Source organism: Rhinatrema bivittatum, chromosome 4, assembly GCF_901001135.1.
Source record: "Rhinatrema bivittatum chromosome 4, aRhiBiv1.1, whole genome shotgun sequence".
Classification (NCBI taxonomy): domain Eukaryota; kingdom Metazoa; phylum Chordata; class Amphibia; order Gymnophiona; family Rhinatrematidae; genus Rhinatrema; species Rhinatrema bivittatum.
This window is the reverse complement of record NC_042618.1, coordinates 369,730,905-369,751,777: the sequence shown is the minus strand read 5'-3', so window position 1 is coordinate 369,751,777 and position 20,873 is coordinate 369,730,905. Positions and strand designations below refer to the sequence as shown.

Genomic DNA, 20,873 nt, shown 5'->3' with positions numbered 1-20,873 from the left:
TTGATGGACTGGGATGTGAAGGTAGGCTTCGGAGAGGTCCAAGGAGGTTAGGAACTCTCCTGGTTCTATTGCCATTATTACCGAGCGGAGAGTCTCTATGAGGAAGTGTAGAATCCGCAGATGATGGTTGACGTTCTTGAGGTCCAAGATGGGTTGGAATGATCCCTCTTTCTTGGGAATAAAATAGATGGAATAACACCCCATATTTTGCTGGAGGTACCGGAGTTATAGCCTTCAGACTGAGTAGTCTTGCCAGAGTGGATTCTACTGCCAGTCTCTTGGTATGGGAGTGGAAGGGTGATATCATAAATTTGTCCTGAGGGATGCTGCAAAACTCCATAGAGTAACCTTCTCGAATGATATTTAGTACCCATTTTTCCAATGGGATTTTGACCCATCAATGGTAGAAGAGGGAAAGTCGACCCCCATATCTCCTCTTCCTGTAGATGGGTCAGCCCATTCTCATTGGGAAGCTCGGTTCGAGCCTGCCCCCGGGCCTGTTCCTCTCTTGGTTTGCCATTTCCGAAAGGACTGGGACCTCCCAGAGGGACGACGTGCCTGGAACGAAGAATTCCCGTAGGGCCAAAAGCATTGGGAGCCTCTGCTCCTAGATCTTCTGGAAGAAGGATGCTGGGATCTTTTTCCTCTGTCTTCCGGTAGCCAAAGCACTGGAGATTCGCCCCACTTACTGGCTAATTTCTATAATTCACTTCTGAACAGGAGAGATCCCTTAAAAGGCATTCTTGTGAGATTCACCTTAGAAGTTGTGTCTGCAGACCAGTTCCACAATCATAACTGCCTTCTGGCCACCAATACCGAGGCTACTCCTCTTGCTGAGGTACGCACCAGGTCTGAGCTTCCATCCATCAGGAAGGCTGCAGTAGGTTCAATCGCTTCTCCAGCATACATTCTGGAATTATCTGCCTCCCTCGAAAGAAGCAAACAGGAACATGCCACCAGTGTGCAGCAGGAAGCGATCTGCAATGTCATTGTTGTTGCATCGAAGGCTTGCTTAAGAATGGATTCTAATCGTTTATCTTGTGTATCCTTCAATGCCGCCCCTCCCTCAATGGGAATGGTTGTTCACTTTGAGCCGGCGCAGACCATGGCATCCACTTTCGGGAAATGCAGACGTTCCTTGGTCGCTGGTTCCAGAGAGTAAAAAGCTTCCAAGGCCCGACCTACTTTAAAGTTCGCCTCCAGGGCATCCCACTCCAGACCTGGATGGCTTCCATCATTGGGAAATAGCATGAGGCCTTACAAAGGGTCACCAAGATGGAGTTCTTCTTTGGTTCCGCCATAGGGTGCATGCCTGGAATCCCCAGAGTCTTCAGAGTCTAGAGTGTAGTTATGCGTGCGGCAATGTTATAGATGCGCAAGTTGGGTGCGCAGACATTCTGGCCTGCCCTGTGCATACTGACGGTCGAGGATGGGAAGATGGTGCCGAAGCCCCCCGCGCACAAGATGGTGCTGCCGAGGGACTCCATGTGTCAGGACCACTGTGCCGAAACAGGGCCTAGCCTAACCAAGGCTGCTCAACCCGATCGGTGTTCCCCTATTTACCTCACTGGATGGAATGGAATCGGTACGGTGCACCGAGTCCAGAGACCTTAGATTAAGTTTCCTGTTTACCTGGTCTCAGCGCTTACCGGCCGCGTGCAGGGACGGTCTCCAGCTGTGGAGGTAGAGGGCTTAACCTTCACCACCATGCTCAGTTGTGCACCTGTTGCCTTTCAGCCACTTTAGCGGCTAAGTCCACACCAAGAGCCGGCTACCAGACCAAGGCACACCTCTGAGGGATCTCAAAATCACCTCAGGAACACTCAACTGGGAGAGGGACCCTTAGGTATCACCACAGGAGAGCATGGCTCGATCCTTTTTAAACGAGTAGGTAATAATTTCTTATTTTTTAAGAACATAAGAACATGCCATACTGGGTCAGACCAAGGGTCCATCAAGCCCAGCATCCTGTTTCCAACAATGGCCAATCCAGGCCATAAGAACCTGGCAAGTACCCAAAAACAAAGTCTATTCCATGTTACTGTTGCTAGTAATAACGGTGGTTATTAGGGATGTGAATCGTGTGATCGATCGTCTTAACGATCAATTTTGGCTGGGGGGGGGAGGGAAATCTGATCGTCATGTTTTTTTTTGTTTTTTTAATCGTAAATCGGGGGAGGGCGGGAAAACCGGCACACCAAAACAACCCTAAAACCCACCCCGACCCTTTAAAACAAATTCCCCCCCTCCCGAACCCCCCCAAAATTACCTGGGGTCCAGTGGGGGGGTCCCGGCACGATCTCCCGCTCGCGGGCCACGGCTGCGTTAATAGAAATGGCGCCGGTGGCCCTTTGCCCTTACCATATGACAGGGCAAAGGTAGCGCCGGCGCCATTTTGGTTCCTTTCACCCGACGTCACGCGTGCAGGAGATCGCTCCCGGACCCCCGCTGGACCCCCAGGGACTTTTGTCCAGCTTGGGCGGGCCTCCTGACCCCCACAAGACTTGCCAAAAGTCCAGCGGGGGTCCGGGAGCGACCTCCTGCACTCACGCCGTATTGCTAATATTCAAAATGGCGCCGGCGCTACTTTTGCCCTCACTATGTCATACGGGTCGTATGACATAGTGAGCACTATTTTTCCTGTTTTGGCTGACCACACAAAACAGCAGCTACAGAGTGCATAGCTGTTTTTAATGCATGTACTTTATGGTAATTTTCAAAGAGAAAAACAACATTAAAAGTGCCAGTGTAGTTTCCAAGTATGAAGACTATTCAAAAATTGCCAGCTAAAATCAAAGTGCTTGGTTTGTTTTCGTGGAAATGTTTTGTTTACATAAAGTTGATTTCTTCTTTTGATTGCATATGAATAAAGCATGATGATACCTTTATTGAGTTTTGTTTTATCTTAGTCTTTTATTTTAGTGATTATATTACATCCAATCACTGGCAGAGCCTGCTTGAACAAAATGCACTGACTGTCATGATTTCATATCGTAAAATTATAGAAAGCAGAGTGTGTTCCCAGTTTGAAGTATAACAAGCTACATATTTGTGTTAGAGGAAGTATTTTACAGCATACTAACTCACTATAAAATGGATTAAAATCTATTTGATTGGTTGACATGCTCTTGCAACCATAGCAGTATTAAAACAACAACATAGCACAATACCTATGTGATGACTAGACTTGGCTACTGGCAAGGCAGCTTCAACAATGCTTGATGACATCACAATGCTAAAAAATAGGTAGAATGAAAGTAAGCTCAACTTTACATAACCCAACATACAATAACTGTTTGGACAAGTTTAAAAGTCTTGGATCAACATAAAGAAGTGTTAACATGCACAGTAAACATTTAAAAAAACAGCATTAAGATACTTGAAATTGTTGATATGAGCACCATGGCAAAGGGTAGCATCTGTACTCCACTTGGTTTTGAGACTAGCACACCCATATCAGCACCAGCACAACCCTCTTTTTTTTTACTGTGTCAAAATGTCTTTAGTTCTATAGGTTATTATATTCAAATGAGACCTTTAGGCGACATGTTCATCCGTGATTATTTATAGATCAGATTTACTTAGCTAAATTAAATCTTCATATTCATGGAGCAAAATATGAGCTGGTAGAAGAAAAACAGCTGTTAAGTTTACAATATTTCTTTCTGTGATAATAATTGATAAGATCAGACAATGACCATGTATTAAAAACCTAATGCTATTAGCAGTGGGACAGCTCAATTTCACAATAATTCTCCCTGCATAGAAAAAAATGAATTATACTAATATGACAAGCAGTTGGAAATCATAAGAAAACCAACTGACAAATAATCTAAAGTATCAAAAAATGTCTTAGGAACTTGAGTCACCAAAGTCAGTTTTTTCCATACTTTATCACAGTAGTTTTCTGTTTCTGCAAGTACTTATTTGTCAGTTTTGAAAAAATGTCACTCAATAAATGCCATCTTGATAATTCACTTGACAATGGAACTCTGGCGATATTTATACTAGTGTATATAACAGAAGTTCAGTACAGTATGGGTACTGCAAATAAGACTCAAATCCACACTAGTTCACTTATCACATGTATCAAAAGAATAAGCAAACATCAGTAAAATTAAGTTAAATTACAAAAAAAAAATGTTTAAGCCACAATAGAAAAATATATATGTTAAGAAACAGTTAATGCCTTGTCAATAATAATAAACTTTTCTAGAACAATTAAAGAGCATAGCACCATTAAATTCCAATATCAGTTCATGCGTCCTTAAGCTTGAGCAGTGATAAAAATGTAAATTTTGGCAAGAAACGTCGTGAATGTTCCTTGACGCCATAATTTCATTTCAACATCCAATAAGAAATCTTTGGGTTCTTTGACCTGCCGTTGTAGGTAGACAAAGCCTGTGAAGGAATTAAGCTTTCTAGTGCTAAAATAGCTCTCTTCATTTCCTTTGTTGATGGAAAGGATAATATTGTCCCCTGCATAGGCGGGTGAAGGTCCAATCCGGAATATCTGAGATGGGATCACAATGTTCATTGGGAAGTTCAACTGATAGTAAGTGATTCGCACCGGGGTGCTTTGGCAGTCTAAGTAATTAAGACAACTGATGCGTTCACATCTCCTAAGGGGATAAAAAAAAAATGTCATTTGTTACTGAACACTAAATTAAGAGAACAAATATGCTTAATGATTGTCAAGTGAATTTCTGATTTTGCAATAAAGTAAAACCTGTATTTAATGCACCAGTACTAGTAAGCACACTTCCCGATTAAGGATAATGCACTGAGAATAAACCATTATGACAAGAATTAATGTTTAGAAAAGAAAAGAGAGCTCACTTTAGTTTATTCTTCTAGTTGATGGGATCCATCAGTTCTAGAGGACGCATATAAAGAGCAGGTAGTAAAACACTGCATGGAGCGGCAGTAGCCACAGAGGCATTAACGGAGCGGGATGCCAGTGGCCGGTGGTAGGTGTCCACCTTCACAGAGTAGAAGGATGAAGGGCATCCATCTCCCAATTAAAAAAAGAAAAGAAAAAAAGAAAAAAAAACAGGGATGGGTTCATGGGCTTATAGGTATTACCAATTATTAGGCTTTTCAATATTTGATGATAGTTAATGTGACTTTCAAGGCATTCTTCACTTTCGGTGCATGTCCGGCATGACTCCTTGCTTCAATGACAGGGGAAAAGAAAAACTGATACTTCACACATTTCCAGCATTGCCCTCTGCTTCATGGCAGAGAGCTATGCTGCCGCTTACCCAACTAATCAAACTTAATATTTCACTTGGAAGCAGCTCCAGCACTGCTCTCTACATTAATGGTGGGGGTGAAAAGGGAATTAGAACATAAGGTTACTAAGAGCCAAGAGAAACAGTTAAGTATGAGAACAAATGTGTGAAGCTTGCTGGGCAGACTGGATGGACCGGTTGGTCTTCTTCTGCCGTCATTTCTATGTTTCTATGTTTCTATGTTTAGTTCTTTGTGCGTCTGAATCAGGTCTGCTGTGCTTAATTTCCAAGAAAAATGGAAAGGCTAACTGCTTAACTTTGCCCTGTCTTATCTCCTAGAAGGAACTGGTGCAACAGGCAGTCAGCCCTGTTTAGATTTCATTGCTTCCTTTACTGTCCCACATACAATTTCTAGTGGCTTCTCTAAACAAAGAAACAGTTGTATTTTCTGAACATGGTACAAATCCTGCTAAATATCCATTTGGCAGGTGAGAGGCTGAGTGAGCTAGCCAGCCAGCAGACATTGGCAAGAGGGAGAGCTGTCAATCAAAAACAATCTCAGGCTGCAGGGCTCTTAGACATGCTTACGTTTTAACTAAAGCGTTCTAAACAACCTTTTACCACAAAACCACACTGACTTTAAATTTTAAAAAGCCCAAAACACTCATAGCAGAAAAAGACCAATTCAGTCTGCCCAGTTATTTCTCTCTACAGTGATAAGGATGTATCCAGTGGCCAGCCATAAAGCAAAACCGCTTGTAAAACACTCCTTATCCAAGACAGTTTGGGTTTTCTTCCTCTATTGTACTCCACCCTCTTGGATGGCTGAGCCTGCAAGATCCCTTTTTCAGTTCACACCCAGTATCCCTCCCTTCCCATTTCAAACCACAAAGCTGCTGCCCAAACATCTGGCCTCCAAGGTACCCCTGTGTAGCCTGTCAGATAGACATTGCTGTGCAAGCTCCTGTGTTTCTGCGAGGACCCCGAGCTATTAATATTATTAGTAGTGCACAGACTTTGCATTTCAGTTTTTGTTTGTTTCTTTTGATATATTCAAAACAGAAAAATGAAACAACATTTTATAAAGGTGGGAAAAAAAATGAAAGGAAAAACAAAACCACAAAAAATTGGATCTGTTGGGGAAGAGAAACAGCCCTTCCAGGACTTCCTTCAAATCCTTCCACCCAACCCCCTTGAACCCTTTTAATATATTTCTATTTTTGGGGAAGGAGTCAGTCAGCCCTATTCAATTTCCAATTACATTTTGATGCCCTGGGTAAGAAATCTGAAATTCAACAAATAGATTTTTCACCTTGGAAATAAATAATTTCTTGGGCAATGCCTGCTGGAAGTGGGCCACCATTTAATCAGTTACTGCCCAAACCTGAGAGAACATGAATAGGTAGGACAGAGCCTGCTGTATGCTGGGAGAGAGAAGAGGAGGGAAGAGATTTTGTAAAAAAATGATAGAGCTCAGGCCTCTGGCTAAACTTCTGTAATGCACCGTCTCTGGTGATTTGGTCAGTGGCCACACAATCACAACGATCTATATTTTTCATAAGTGTCTTACACAGTAATGAAAATGAAAATAACCTTGTATATAAATAGGTAAACAGTTAAGAGCATGTGGGACTACGATTCTAGGAGCGTCTCTCTCAAACGTTTGGCATTTGGCAGTGTGTTTGTGTTGCAATTCCACTCGTGGTAGTGCCCCGTGAGAGGCCTCACTCACCTTCTGACTCCACTTGTGCTGCTGATGCTGCCTCATCCATGCTTCCGTGCCCCGCGGCAGGAAAGTCGCCGTCAACGCTGCCTGCTTCCTGTGTGGCCCTTGCCCAGCCAATGCTGCTCCTGCTTCTTGCCTGGCTTGAAATGCTGCTGAAATTCAGTGTCATAGCGTGCTGCCTCCCTAAGTGCATACGTGCACGTCTCTGCTTAGAATTTAGAGGGACTGCGGTTGGAAAAGCCCCGCAGCCCCCTAAAGACGTCCTTCCTACAACCCTTCACAAAGGTCTGCTAGTGCTTTTAAGGTCTTCCATGTTTCCTGTTTCTGGTCTCCTGGTACCTGTGGTTTCTTTGTCTTGTTCCTGAATCCAAGTTCTTGCCTTGTTCCTGGTTCCAAGCTTTTGTCCTGTCTAGAGTCTTCTTTGCTGATTCAAATCTGCAGAAGTCCTTCCTAGTCCCTGAGTTTGAGTTCCAAGTTCCTGAGTCCGAAGACTGGGTTCCCAGTTCCAAGTACCTGAGTTTGCGTTCCTGTCCCTTTGTCAATTCTCGAGCTGCTACTCTATTCCCTGCAAGTGCTCTCCAGCAATGCATCAGTACCAGTGCTAGTGCTGATGCCTGTTCCATCACAGTTGCTTGGAAGGGTATCAAGGTCGATAGATTGCCAATCCACTGCTGATCTCTGGCTCCTCGGGAGATGAAGCATCCTTGAGACATCAAAATTCCTCAAACAACCAACTCTGAAAAGGATGTGTCTATGGGCCTTACCTCTGACCCTTCTCCTCCACCAGAAAGAAGAAAGTCTACATCAGAGGACCTCCCTTTTGTAGATTTTGTAAGAAAAATGATAGAAACCATATGATTTACTTTACAGGGAGGAGGAATATAGAACCAAGATGCTGCACATCCACAGGTTTGTAGAGCTCCCTAAGGAAATCATAGGAGTCCTTACAGAAAGAAATGACTGTAGTGTAAGTCATTGTTTCCCTACCCTGTCTTAGAGGTCCACCTAGCCAGTCTGATTTTCAGGATGTTTGGAATGAATATGCATGGGATCGATTTGCATTCATTGGAAACCCAGTGGACAGGAGATTATACATTGTCATACAATATTTAAAATGAAAGCAGCTTCAATACAACCCTGGGATGGTTTCATTTCTTTATATAATGAATATTTTCTGATGTATTTTAATGGAGCAGAAACTATGCTATAAAGTATTTACAATCACTATTTATACAAACTGAGGCATAAAACTGGATAAATGGCTTTATATCCTAACAACATCAAATTAAATAGCTAAACAAAAGAAAATTGTGATGCCAAATCCAAAACACAGATCAATAAGAATTAAATTCTGATATTCCATGTTAAATCAGAATAAACATTTACAAATAAAGAAATATGGACTTAATTAATTTGTTTCTACTTTGGTTAGATAAATGTCTCTCCTGAGTTTCAATATTTATCTCTTTCCAAGTTACTACCAAAACACATTTGAGCCTTTGTGTGATCATATTTCTTCTTATTACAGCAGTTTCTTTGATTTTCCTACCCTCTTTTTAGGTGTTGAGTCATGATAGCCCCATCACAGTGCTTGTGACCAAGGTCACAAGCCATTAGCTGGACCCATGAGGCAGCAGCAAGAAGAGAGGAACACTGAATAGAACGAAGTAGCAAAGACTAGGCCTGCACAACTGCAAAAGTAGAGACAGAGGAGGTATCCAGACCACAGGGCCTGCCCAAGAACGAGGCTGCTACTACTGCTGCTGCTGCTTAGGTATACGAGGGGGGAGGGAGAAAGAAAGAACAGAGCATTAGAGAGAATGTGTGTATGTGTGTGTGTGTGTGTGTGTGAGAGAGAGAGAGCGAGAGAGAGAGAGAGAGCATGCTGTGAGAGAGCATGTGTGTGTGCCCTGCCACCCCCATTTTTCATGGTGACAGGAAATCAAAAGTTCCCAGGTAATGGAGCTAGAAGGATCTTTAAATCCTTATTAATTTAAATTTTTGTGATTGTTTATTGTGGGGTAGATTTTAAAAGGTTGTGCGTGGGCGTACATGTGTGCACGCTACCCAATGCGCACACATGTACACCCGATTTTATAACATGCACGTGCATGTTATAAAATCTGGGGTCGGCGCACACAATGGGGTGCACAATTGTGCACCTTCCGCATGCCGAGCCTGCTCTGAGCCGTGCTGCCTTCCCCCGTTCCCTACCCCCCACCCCACCTTCCCTTTCCTTCCCCTACCTCCCCCGCCCTTTCCACCCTACCTTTTTTGAGTTCTTTTTTTTGTTGCTAAAGTTACTTCAACCCTGGGGCTGAAGTAAGTTGAGCGCGCCAGCCGTCTGCCAGTTCGCGATCCCAAGCACAGCGGCAAATGCCCGCTGTGCCTGGAGCGTCTGGCCCTGCCCCGCCCTGCCCCCAGACCACCTCTATCCCGCCCCCACCCCACCCTTTTTTGCAAGCCCCAGGACTTACACGTCCCGGGGTTTTACGGATATCACAGGGCCTTTTTAAAATAGGCCCGGCACGCGTAACCTTTTTAAAATCCGGCCCTGTGTCTGTTGAAATATTTTTTATTAATATGGTTTTACTATTATGACTATTTATTTATTTATTTATTTGTTTATTTATTTATAACTTTTCTATACCGAAGTTCAAATAACAGAGTTAATTATAATTATCACTCCGGTTTACATTGCAACCATAAAAACAGTGACAAAGTTGTCTTACATAGAACAGGGGGAGAGAAAAACTTGGATACAGCTTAAGCATGGGGAGTAAAGTGTCCTAAACTGGTAAGAACTGATAAGAGTTGGCTTTTTGGGGTAACAAGGTATTCTGAGGGCGGGGTAGGAATGAGGGATTGGAAGGGGGTTGGAAGGGGGGTTGGAAGGTGGGGGGGGGAGGGTAGCGGAGGCTTACCATAGATTTAATGAAACTAGAAATATAGAAACATAGAAACATAGAAATAACAGCAGAAAAGTACCGAAGCTTATGGTAATATGTGCTGCACTGTGCAGGTTACCCCTGTGCTTACGGTTTCCCAGACCTCTTTGTGATGTTTGATGTTTTATGAGGAATGATGTTGATTTTGCTTTTCCATTGTTGCATTGCATACAGAGTCTGGCTTATTGTGGTTTCTAGTTCAGTTTTTGTCTATATGTTTCTGTTTATACTTTATGGCTTTATTTTGTATTTGGTGAGGGTCTACTTGTATTTTGCATGTGTGATCAAGGTTAGGTATTATACTAGCATGTAATTTCTGTGTAGAGAGCTATAGCAGTCTGACTTGTTCCATTTTACTAATCGGAGTTGTATTGGTGTTTTAGGGCCTGGTGTAATATTTTCAATGATGACTTTTCATAGGTAGGATTGTTACTGTTTGAATGCTGGCAGTAAGTGCTATTTTGGTATATATTGAGATTTTAATTCAGTTTGCTCATGGCTTTTCTGATGGCCAAGCCCACACCCAACATGTGTTACAATAGGCCTAATACCATATGTGTTCCAGGTGTCTCTTTTGCAGGGTTTTCTGGTTGGTCCCACATCAGATTATTATTTTTTCAAGTAAAATCTATTAAAAATGCATAATTTTTAATTTGTGTGAGAAGAAGTCTGGGGAGCACAAGGCTGTAAGGTTCACCTAAAGCATCTACTATCCTTGCACTAGGCCTGTCTGGACCTTTTCTTGGCAGCATACTGTAATGGTTTGCTAGTCTTTTCTAAAGCCCTCAGCACCTAGTCTTCCCTGAAGATTCCTCATGTAGGTATTAGCCTGACCTGATCCTTCTTAGCTTCTGAGATTAAACAATAGCAGATTTTCCCAGTATCAGCAATCTAAGCGATACAAATCTAAGCATTACAAATCCCCAATCTAAGCGATACAAATCTAAGCATTACAAATCCCTTCTGAAAATATTATCAAGTGCCTCAGTAAACCAGTGAATGAGTGTTAGTCCAGTCTTCCATGATGCTTTGATTAACCTTCCCTCCTAGGGCTGGAAGAGCTGACTGGGAGAAGTAGAGGAGCTGGGTTTAGGATAATTGCATGGCAATACTACTAGGTCATCAGATTGACTCATCTTTATTTAAATGGAACTATTTTTATTTTATTTTTATTTTTTAGTGCTTTTTTATACCGGCATTCATGATACAGATCATATCATGTCGGTTTACAGATAACCGGGGTAGAACTTGACTATTAACAAAGGTATATAGAAAAAAATATAAAGTTACAATGAACAGGGGTACAGGAACCGGGAAGAGAAAGATGTAGCGGATAGAGACTAGGAACTAGCCTTAAAATGCAGGAGTATGGCCAACTCAAAAGTCTCTTGGCTTTGCCATTCAAGAATGAGTCAAGACAGGGCAAGCACTCATTGTGCCAGCCAATATAACAGATCTTTTAGAATTCACTGTTGCTTTTTCAGAAGTCTTAAAAGTATACTTAGTCACACCACAAAGTTTCTGATTTGGCTCATTGATAAAAACATGCTGTCCTTTGTAGGTTTTAATACAAATAAAGAGAATATCTTAAAAACCTTGCATAATTCAATTTAATTATGTATGATCACACTTGTATGCATAATTCAAGAAATGTAAAACTTGAGGTAGCAATTTTGTGCAGGTTTCTATTGTATTTAATAACTGTACGATACCATATTTGCTTTCTGAAAACAAAAGGACCCTTATTCTTTCTTTATAAAGACCAGAAAAAAGCAATGGATCAGTAGTCTTGTTTTCCCTGTGAGTACTTAACTAAGCAAAGTCAGACCTAGCTAATAACTAAATGAGAGGCCTCCTAGGGATAGCTGGCAGTCAGCTGGGGAAACTAATGATTTATAATCAAGCAACATAAACTGCATATCCAAGAAGAAGAAGTGAGATCAGAAACACAACAATACTTGCCATCTATAATTTCAATGGGATCAATGTGATATATATATATAAAATATATAATACTCAGTTTTCTATTTTTTTTTCAACCAAAATCTTGGGCTAAATTATCTGGCATGAAATATGTATTATGTAGAAATAAGATTCACTGTGATGTAGGGAACACTAGACCAAAGATAAACAGGTTAAGTTAACATGAATGCCAGTAGAGTATTATGGGAAATTGATATGTTTCACAGCTGCTACAAGATGTTGTACAAGGTCAACTTTACTCTGACCAATGGTTGCCTGCTATACATTTGAGCAGAGCCAGTAGAAGAAAGAGCTACAGGCTGTCTCATTATTTCAGGAATGGAAGAGTGAGTTTTACTGATAAAAATAGGGGCTTCTAAATAATTCTTATTTCAAAATGTGTAAATTTGATTCTGGCTGATAAAATCAAGGTCCAATTAGATGGTCACATTATGCATCAAACTAATGACCTGGGTAGGAGAGTCTGCTTCAATGATTTATCAAACTCTAGCAGTACAGCTCATTATCAGTTCAATGAGAGTGCTAGTAATCCATTTCCAAATAGATTTACTCCATCCCTTGGAAAGCTGCTGTTCCTGAGACCTATCTTTTGCTTCTGAGACCTGTCTGTTACACCTTCAGACTCTATCCTGACCTGAAACCTGTCTACGTGACTCCTGACATTGTACTCACAGACATGGGAATGCTGGAGTGCAGTCTCTAGCTGAATATTTCCAACTGACCAGTAAGTATCTGGCTTCTTTTCCCTAGATTCTCAGAAAGGGGTGAATTTGGAAGCAAGCAGTTTTATTCTGAAGATTTTGTACTGGCTTTGTGACATGAAGGATACATTAACTTGCATATACCAAACAAACATATTGCTAAACTGCTGCTTAAAGTTTTATGAAGAAAAACATTATCTGCTCCATATGAGATTAATTTTGTGAAATTTAAATAAATCAGATAAACGTTAACCTTCATTAATGAAGAAAAGTTCTTGTATTTTAGAAAACTGCTGTGGAGTGTTTCCAAGAGCCACTGACAACTAGTGATAAATAACTCCCCCGTCATTTGCCTATCTTTAAAGTTAGTGCATTTCGCAACAGGGCTCCGGAAAGTATTCTATTTTCTGGCCCACAGCAGTATTTAATGAAAATATCAAAGAATATAGCATGGGTTGGGAAAACTCATTTTTGTAGTAAATATTTTTTATGTTGTTTGACAAGTTACAATGTTTGGCTTATGATCTTTTTATTGCTTTTGATCAAGCAATTTCCTCCTTCTTCTTTGGATTTCCATCAGAACCAGGGCTTGGATCTGGCACCATGAGTCTTCATTCACAACTACGCTGGGATTTTTCTGCTTTTTTATATCCCCTCCCCAACATATCTCATGTGGTAATTGCAGTGATGGTCCTGGGCCATGCACCAGGGATCTTTTCAGAAGTCTGGAGTCATAAGCTCTGAATGCAGCCACTAGTTGTCACCCTTGAGTCATGACAATCATAATGATTCCCTCCATCCAGGGGGCTATGAACACTGCCTCCACAGCATCTGCAGCCCCCCCCCCCGCCAATGAATATGAAGAGCAGAAGATCCAGCTTGGGGATTGAACCAGAGACTTGACAGTACACAGCACTTACCAGTTGAGCCAACAGTCCAACCTCAAGTTTTTATTATTTTGCTTTTTTTCGTGAGTAATAATGACTCAGTACTAATGATCTGCTGAATCTTTGCTCCTGCTTGGTTGTTTCTCTTTCCATGCATATTGATGAACTGAGAGATAAACTAGTAGAATATCATCTTAAGATATCTTTGCAATAGCTTGCTCTACCTCTGGCAATAAGCATTCATGATTATTGGTCTTTGCTTATAATAATCTGTGACTGGCACTTTATGGTAGCTTGATATTCTAGTAATGGCAATTCAATAGGTATATCAAGTATCTCTATTCATATGTGGCAATATCCCAGATTTGAAACAAATCTGGGCTCTAACACAACATCTGGGATCTAACACAAAAGCTTTACTTTTGTGTTAGATCAGTATTATTTATTTATTTAAAATTTTTTCTATACTGTTGTTAAGTTAAATACCATCACAACGGTTTACAGAAGGGCACGATAAAGAGCAATATGGGTGGTATAGATTACAAATTACTCGTGTGCCATCATAGTACGGTAACAATGTAAAACAATAGACTAGGTGTGTAAATTAAATCAGATTGTTAGGAACAAATTAGGCAGTTTGATTTTAACATTAATATGCTTATGTAGGTTACTAAAAACTTCTAGCTTGGTGCATCCTTATCGCTCAACTATTTTTCTCCTTTTCTTTATCTTTATAAAATGCTTGTTTAAAAAGCCAGGTTTTCAGATTAGTTTTGAATAATTTCAGATTTGTCTGTAGTCTTATTTCAAGTGGCATGGTATTCCAGAGTACAGGACCAGTCAGTGACAGTGCTCTTTCCCTTACTTGCGTGAGATGTGCTGATTTGACAGAGGGGACAGTTAGTAGAGCTTTATATGCAGATCTCAGGTTTTTTTTGTGGTACATGCAGGCGCAGTGCCATGTTAAGCCAGTCGGCTTTATCATCGTGGATTAGTTTATGGATTATACAAAGTGCTTTATATTGTATTCTTTGTTCTGCAACAAGTCCTTGTGTCCCCCTTCCCCCTTCCCCTTGCGTTCTCAAAATATTTATACTAAATATGCAGAGGTTAGATTTACCTTCACTGGAGTCTGTGCATGCAAACATATCTCATGCATATTCATTAGGAAAACCCAACTCGCTGGTGAGTCTGAGTATTTGTTTGAGGACTAGTATACTAGATAATACAGACATTATACAGAGGTATTTTTTATTTTCACAGATTTTGAGTTCTGCATATATTACTTAAAAATTAAAACAATTGAAGAATGGATTTTATATGGTTTTCATACTGTAGCAGCATATACAATAACTTACATATCTGATACTTTTCTGTAGTTTTCAGGACATTCAAATGAGAGACATCTGAAGTTGCCCTGGATGTTGTAGCAGAATTCTGAAGACGAACAGTTGTGCGCTCCTGTGGTACATTCATCAATATCTTTAAAAAAGAGAATATTAAAAAAAAAAAAAATGAAAGGCATGAAAGAACAAAGTGCCAAATTTAAGTTTTATGGCAAAGTTAAACCAAAAAATGTCTATGAGTTTATGAATAGGGTTGCTTGCACAATTCTGAAACCGCAAATCTTTTACATAAGATCTGATTTTCCTGCAACTTCTAGAAGGGAAACAGATCCACAGAACCAATTGTGCAAGCAAAAAAATTGTATAAAAAGTACATTGTGAAGGAGTGTCCCCGAAAACCCCTCCTTAATCAGTGCATGACCAGGTATCTAGTCTGCTCCACCTTAAAAGGCACGCAGGTAATTCTGTGAGTGGGTCCTTTTAGAGCAGGAACAGAGGGGGAACAGTCGGACCCCGGTCTCCAGGATAAGGCAGCTTCTCAAACATATAGCTGCCTTGAACGTGAATCCCGTACATGAATGCTAAAGCTAACTGTTAACTGATTATTGTTGAAGATAACCAGTTTATGCCGATGTTTCCTGTGCACTGTGAATAAAAGCACTTAAAGAAAGCCTTGACCACTCATCACTGTCCACACATTCTAAAACTCTGTGCTAAATTTCAGAATCAGGCTAAAACTTCCACAGTGCTTTTAGTTAAAGATTTTGCTTCTATAATATTTTTTTTGCAGGGTGGATTTTTTTTTCTTTCTAGGAAATTACAAGAAATAAACTCCTTGAGCAAAGGATGAACTATTTTAAACTTGTTCAAACAAATGTACTTTTGTACTGTTTTTTTGCCTTTGTTATATTGAACACTTAAATCTGTCCCATACTGTAGGGAAGCACTTTAATTTGAAAATGAAACAAAAGAAAAAAAACAAATAAAATGTTATTCATGTTTTGTTTAATTTCAACAATCCCGCGCGCGCCCCCCCCCCCCCCTCTCATCCCACCACTAACTAAGTATGCCACCAATTTTTTTTAAGAAGCTACCCTGGCCTTTCAACCGCCCTTCTAACACCTTCCCTCCCCATGCTTACCTACTATTTACAGGGTCCAAAGGAGTCAGGAGCGAACTCCAGTTGCTCCTGCCCTACCAGTATCCTATTTCAAAATGGTGCTGGCTGACTCAAAGCTGGCGCCAGTTTGCAGTATGGTTGTCCTCCAAAATGGCACTGGCCTTGGGTCAGCTGGTGTCATTTTGCAAGACAGGAACAAGTGAGGATTTCCCCTGCCACCTCGGTACCCTGGGAATAGTATTTAAGAGGAGTGAGGAAAGAGATATTTAATGAGTGGCAGCAAGCCCAAGGGAGAAGCTTATTTTTAAAATTGGCAGTGTGGGTTTTGATTTTAGTGCATACTGCCAGTAGAGTATACTAAAACAGAACAGAAAAAAAAACTTTTAAAACAAAGCAAAACCCCACTACCAGTGAAATGAAAAAAAAAAATGAAATAAAAAAATCCCTCTGCATACTCCTATTCTATTGAAGAAAGTTGGACTGACAAGAAGAAGGTACAAAAGAGAGAAGAAGGGAAAGAAGAGATTGTTGTTTTATACAGAATTCATTTCAGAAGCAAGGGGTGACCTCTTTGCTTAGGAGTAATTAACAAAAGTATGCAACCATTAAACAAGCCCTGGGGTCTCTAACAGTTTTTACATTGTTATAGTTATACACATATAATTTTATTTTTATGACCCTCGGGAGTACAAAGGGTACTTTGTAAATGTTTAAATAACAATTACATTATGATACTTAAAAAGGATTATAAGAAATTATAGCTTTGGTTAATCACATTCCATAACCATTTCATAATGAGTGGCTCAAAAATAAGCATATATATATATATTTATATATAAAAAAAAAAAAAGCCAAGAAAAATGCGACAAACAGAGCCACTATAAAAATACACTAAATCTAAAACAGAGATCAGAATCAAGAATCTAAACATAAAGGCTTAAGAACTGCTGACATCAAAGTAGAGAAATATTTAGAAACCACAGCTAAATTTTGAATTCTGCTTTTTACTGTTAGCTTACAGGCAATGTCCCTGAATTTAAGCAGCATTAGGGCACATGTCCAAATGCTTATATCTACCAACCTGTTGGCACCATTCTCACAAGAGGTGTAAGGCATCCAGATTTTAATACCATGTTTTAGCAAAACATATCTGACAGTGTTCTGATATAGTTTTCAGTGCACTGGCAAGTATGCTGAGCTGGCCTTCCTTTGAACTATAAGCTAGGTTTGAACACTAGTCAGAGGTAAAAATGTGAGTGTTGTAACCTCTAAACTGTTGAGCTCTTCAGTACCACTCCAACTAAAACATCTCTAACTTTTCTTATACTTTCTTTGCTTTTACCTCTACAGGATCTTCCATTTGGTGACATGGTGTACCCTTGGTCAGGACAAGCACATTGGTAACTTCCGGGTACATTGACACATCGAAATGTGCAAAGAATGCCAATACTCTGTGCACACTCATCAATATCTGAAATAACAAGAGCAAAGGAATTTGAAAAACGTGAGATGCAAAAGCACTATGATTGTCTGTCTCAGTAAATATTTTCCTAAATAGCCCACTGTTAAAAGGACAGTCTAATGTTATTTACCAGTAGTGTAGAATTCTTACTGCACTTAGTATACAGCATGAGTGTAGTCCTTTACTTAGAATCATAATTAAAGAGGATAATCCTTGAGGAGATGCCTGGATTAAAGACCGAGGACACTGTGAGTTTCCTTCTGCCTGCCTGGTCCTCTCTCTCTCTGTCTCCCTCTCTCTGCACCCCTTCTCCTCCATTCTGGGCCCTGTCTCCCCCTGTCCCTATCCTTCTTTTCCTCTTTCTCTCCCCTCATCCCATGTCTGATCTGTCCTCTCCTTGATCCTCAGAAAGCTCTTCCCTCATCCCCTCCCACTGACACCCTCAAAGCTCTCCCCACATTCCCTTCCTTGAAGATTTTTCTCCAGCCTTAGAAGTATCTTCCTGCATCCTCCTCCCACTCCATGCTCCCCTAAAAAGTTCCCCTGTGTTTTCCTCACCTTCCTCACCCCCAACTCTCCCCACATTCTCCTCATCCTTCAAGAAAGCTCTGCCTAAATGCATTCTAATTACCTCCCCCCCCCCCCCTAACTAAAGTTCCCCCTGCATTCTCCTCCTTTCCTCTTAACCTCTCCAGCAGCCTCTGATCATTTCTGCCCTTCAATCCCGATTGTAGCCTGGCTTCCTGCCCAGCAGAAGTAATGCTTAGCACAGTGTCAGCTTCCTGTGATATATGGGGCCAGTCTCATGGTATAAGCCATGACATCTATGGGATCTGCCTGGCTCATACTGACAGACCGGCCCCACATATCCCAGGAAGTCAATGCTATGTTCAGAGCTGCTTCTTCTGCTGGACATGGGAGATGGAGGGGGAGGAGGAGGAGAGACTATAATCTGGATTGCATTTCCGCCATTATGTGCTGCCTCGCCTGCAAGCTGGAAAAGAAGAAAACCCAGGTTAAATCTCTGCTTTTGTATGCACCTCTTCCTGGCAGCTGGCAATTGAAGAAGATAAGCCACGCTCTGCACTGCTTAGCCATCTTCTGACTTAAGAACATAAGAAATTGCCATGCTGGGTCAAACCAAGGGTCCATCAAGCCCAGCATCCTGTTTCCAACAGAGGCCAAAACCAGGCCACAAGAACCTGGCAATTACCCAAACTGCCATCCTGTGCAGTTTGTGCTGCAGTTTGTGCTACAGTTTGTGTAGCAGGTCACATCTTTGATCTACTTGTAGGATTTTGGTATCTGACTTCCATTTTAAAATATGTTCTATAGGCTAAGTTTCATGCTTACTAATTACATGTGAAGAAGAGCCCTGAGCAGTCTGAAGAATCCTGTGAGCTCGTATATTACAACATATTTCTGGCTGGTCCTTTAAAAGCTATTACAACCTTCAAAGATTTTACTAATGGTCTATTTATGGTTTATTTATTTATATCCCGCCTTTGCTTGAACCCTAGGTGGCTTACAAATCGGATATATAAAAAAATCACTTAATAAAAACACATCACAGATAACTTAACTGGCTAACTCATCTCCTCTCCAGAACACTTCTGGACCACCCCTGGAACACCCCCGACTTCATTTTTAAAGAATCTTCCATGGCCAAATTATTATTATGAAATGGATTCATATAAGCATATCTGGCACACATTTGTTTTTTGTGAGCAGGGAGAACTGAGAATATAGATTGAATTCAATAATTAAAATAAAGGCCTAAGGAATTTCCTGATACAGGATTGAGAGAAGCATAAACAAACCAGAGGGCTAAATAAAATTAGGAAACAGCTGTGCTTATTTTAAATAAACGGATTCTGGATTTCATTTAGTTGATTTTCTTGGACTATAAAAATTAGACTGTTTAATGAGGGTCTCTTCCAGATACTTGAAACCTATCTCAAGGCCTATAAACCAGTGTTCCATATACAAAATTAAGTGTTTATAAGACAAACTAGAACAATCAGAAAGATTTTATTGAACGAATTGTATGCTTTGGGCCATTAATAGTTAAAAAAAAACGTTTAACATGGAATATGTCAGCGTCATAAAAGTTCCAAACTTGAGTAGAATGATACAAGAAATTTCTCTTTAGAAGAAGTAAACCTTCGGGGTAAAATCTGACATAATGAGGGTAATTTTCAAAAGCACTGCTGAGTGTAAGCTAGTGTTTTATCCACAGAAATGGGCTGTTTAAAAATTGTCCACTCAATATGCAGGTAAACTAGTGTGCATATGTCCTAGTTGCACCTAAGTTTACCAAGACTGAGAAGCAGTGTTCCTGGGAGCGAAGTTGGGAAGGGTTTGGACTCACGTGCATGCTTTTGAAAATTCAAATGTATGCGTGTACATCATTCCAAAACTTTCCATGCACTAATTAGCAGGTGTATGTACATGTGGGCAGATTTAGTGGGATAATTTTCAAAATGGGCTCATGAGTTTAAATTTCTTTGAAAATTGCTATAATTTATTCTTGTATTTGCCAGCTTACTTATGCATGATGTGATAAACTTTCTCTCAATGAGGGCAATATTAAAACTGCCAACAGCTAATTATGAAAGAGATTCCCTGGCCTGGTTGAAAATTTCCCCTCTTCATGTGTGATACTGCAAGTGTGTTTTCAGTATACATTTTCTTATGAATGTAATTGTTTTCTCAACAAAAGTGAAAAAGATTTTAAAAAGTAGAGTAAGCACAGCATAAAGAGTACCTTACCATTACATGAATGACCATCTTCTGCAAGTTGGTACCCTTGTCGGCAGTAACATTGATAAGAACCATAGACATTTGTGCATTCCTGACTGCAAGGGTTGTTCGCACATTCATTGACATCTGGAAGTCAAATAATATAGTCTACGTTTATAAAGCTTGCTCAGATGAAATATCTAACAATACTAACAGATCATCCAGCGCAGCTGGTCACGAAGAATTACAACACTAAGACATCTAATAATTGAAAGTGTAAACTAAAGATTTTCCAAAAATCCAGGGGTTCAAATTCAGCTTCTGTTTGGCTTGGCTAGTTAGCAAGATAAAACTAACCAGCTAACTTAAGACCTGATTTTCAAAAGCATTTACATGCTTAAAAATAGGTTTTACACATATACGTGTACTTTGCCCGTGTAAGTGGGCTTTTGAAAATTGCTACAATATACACCATTTAATTGTCCATAGGATTTTCCTGCATAAGTGTACTTTACTTTTGAAAATTGCTACAATAGTAGTTACATTTACACATGTAAATCCTTTTGAAAATTACCCTTTTACTGTATATTCAGTGGCATGGTGAGCCACTGAATATACCCTGCTATCCTAAAGTTAGCTGAATAAGTCTATCTGACTATCTTTAGGACAGGTCTACAGTCTGACCAGACTTAGCTGGATAAATTAACCGGCTAACTCTGAATAT

At 40.4% G+C, this 20,873-nt stretch overlaps 1 protein-coding gene across 1 annotated transcript in view; it reads right to left on the bottom strand.

Annotated features, from left to right (window-relative positions):
• Positions 1 to 2,876: 2,876 nt before the first annotated feature.
• Positions 2,877 to 20,873, bottom strand: part of FBLN2 (fibulin 2) — a 116,135-nt gene continuing 98,138 nt past the window's right edge. The window contains exons 14-17 of the mRNA XM_029597505.1: positions 20,180 to 20,296; positions 17,288 to 17,416; positions 14,838 to 14,961; positions 2,877 to 4,622 (exon numbers count right to left, since the gene is read on the bottom strand). Of these exons, the coding sequence (XP_029453365.1) occupies positions 4,268 to 4,622; positions 14,838 to 14,961; positions 17,288 to 17,416; positions 20,180 to 20,296 (725 nt within the window). The 3' untranslated portion in view covers positions 2,877 to 4,267. The remainder of the gene's footprint in view (positions 4,623 to 14,837; positions 14,962 to 17,287; positions 17,417 to 20,179; positions 20,297 to 20,873) is intronic.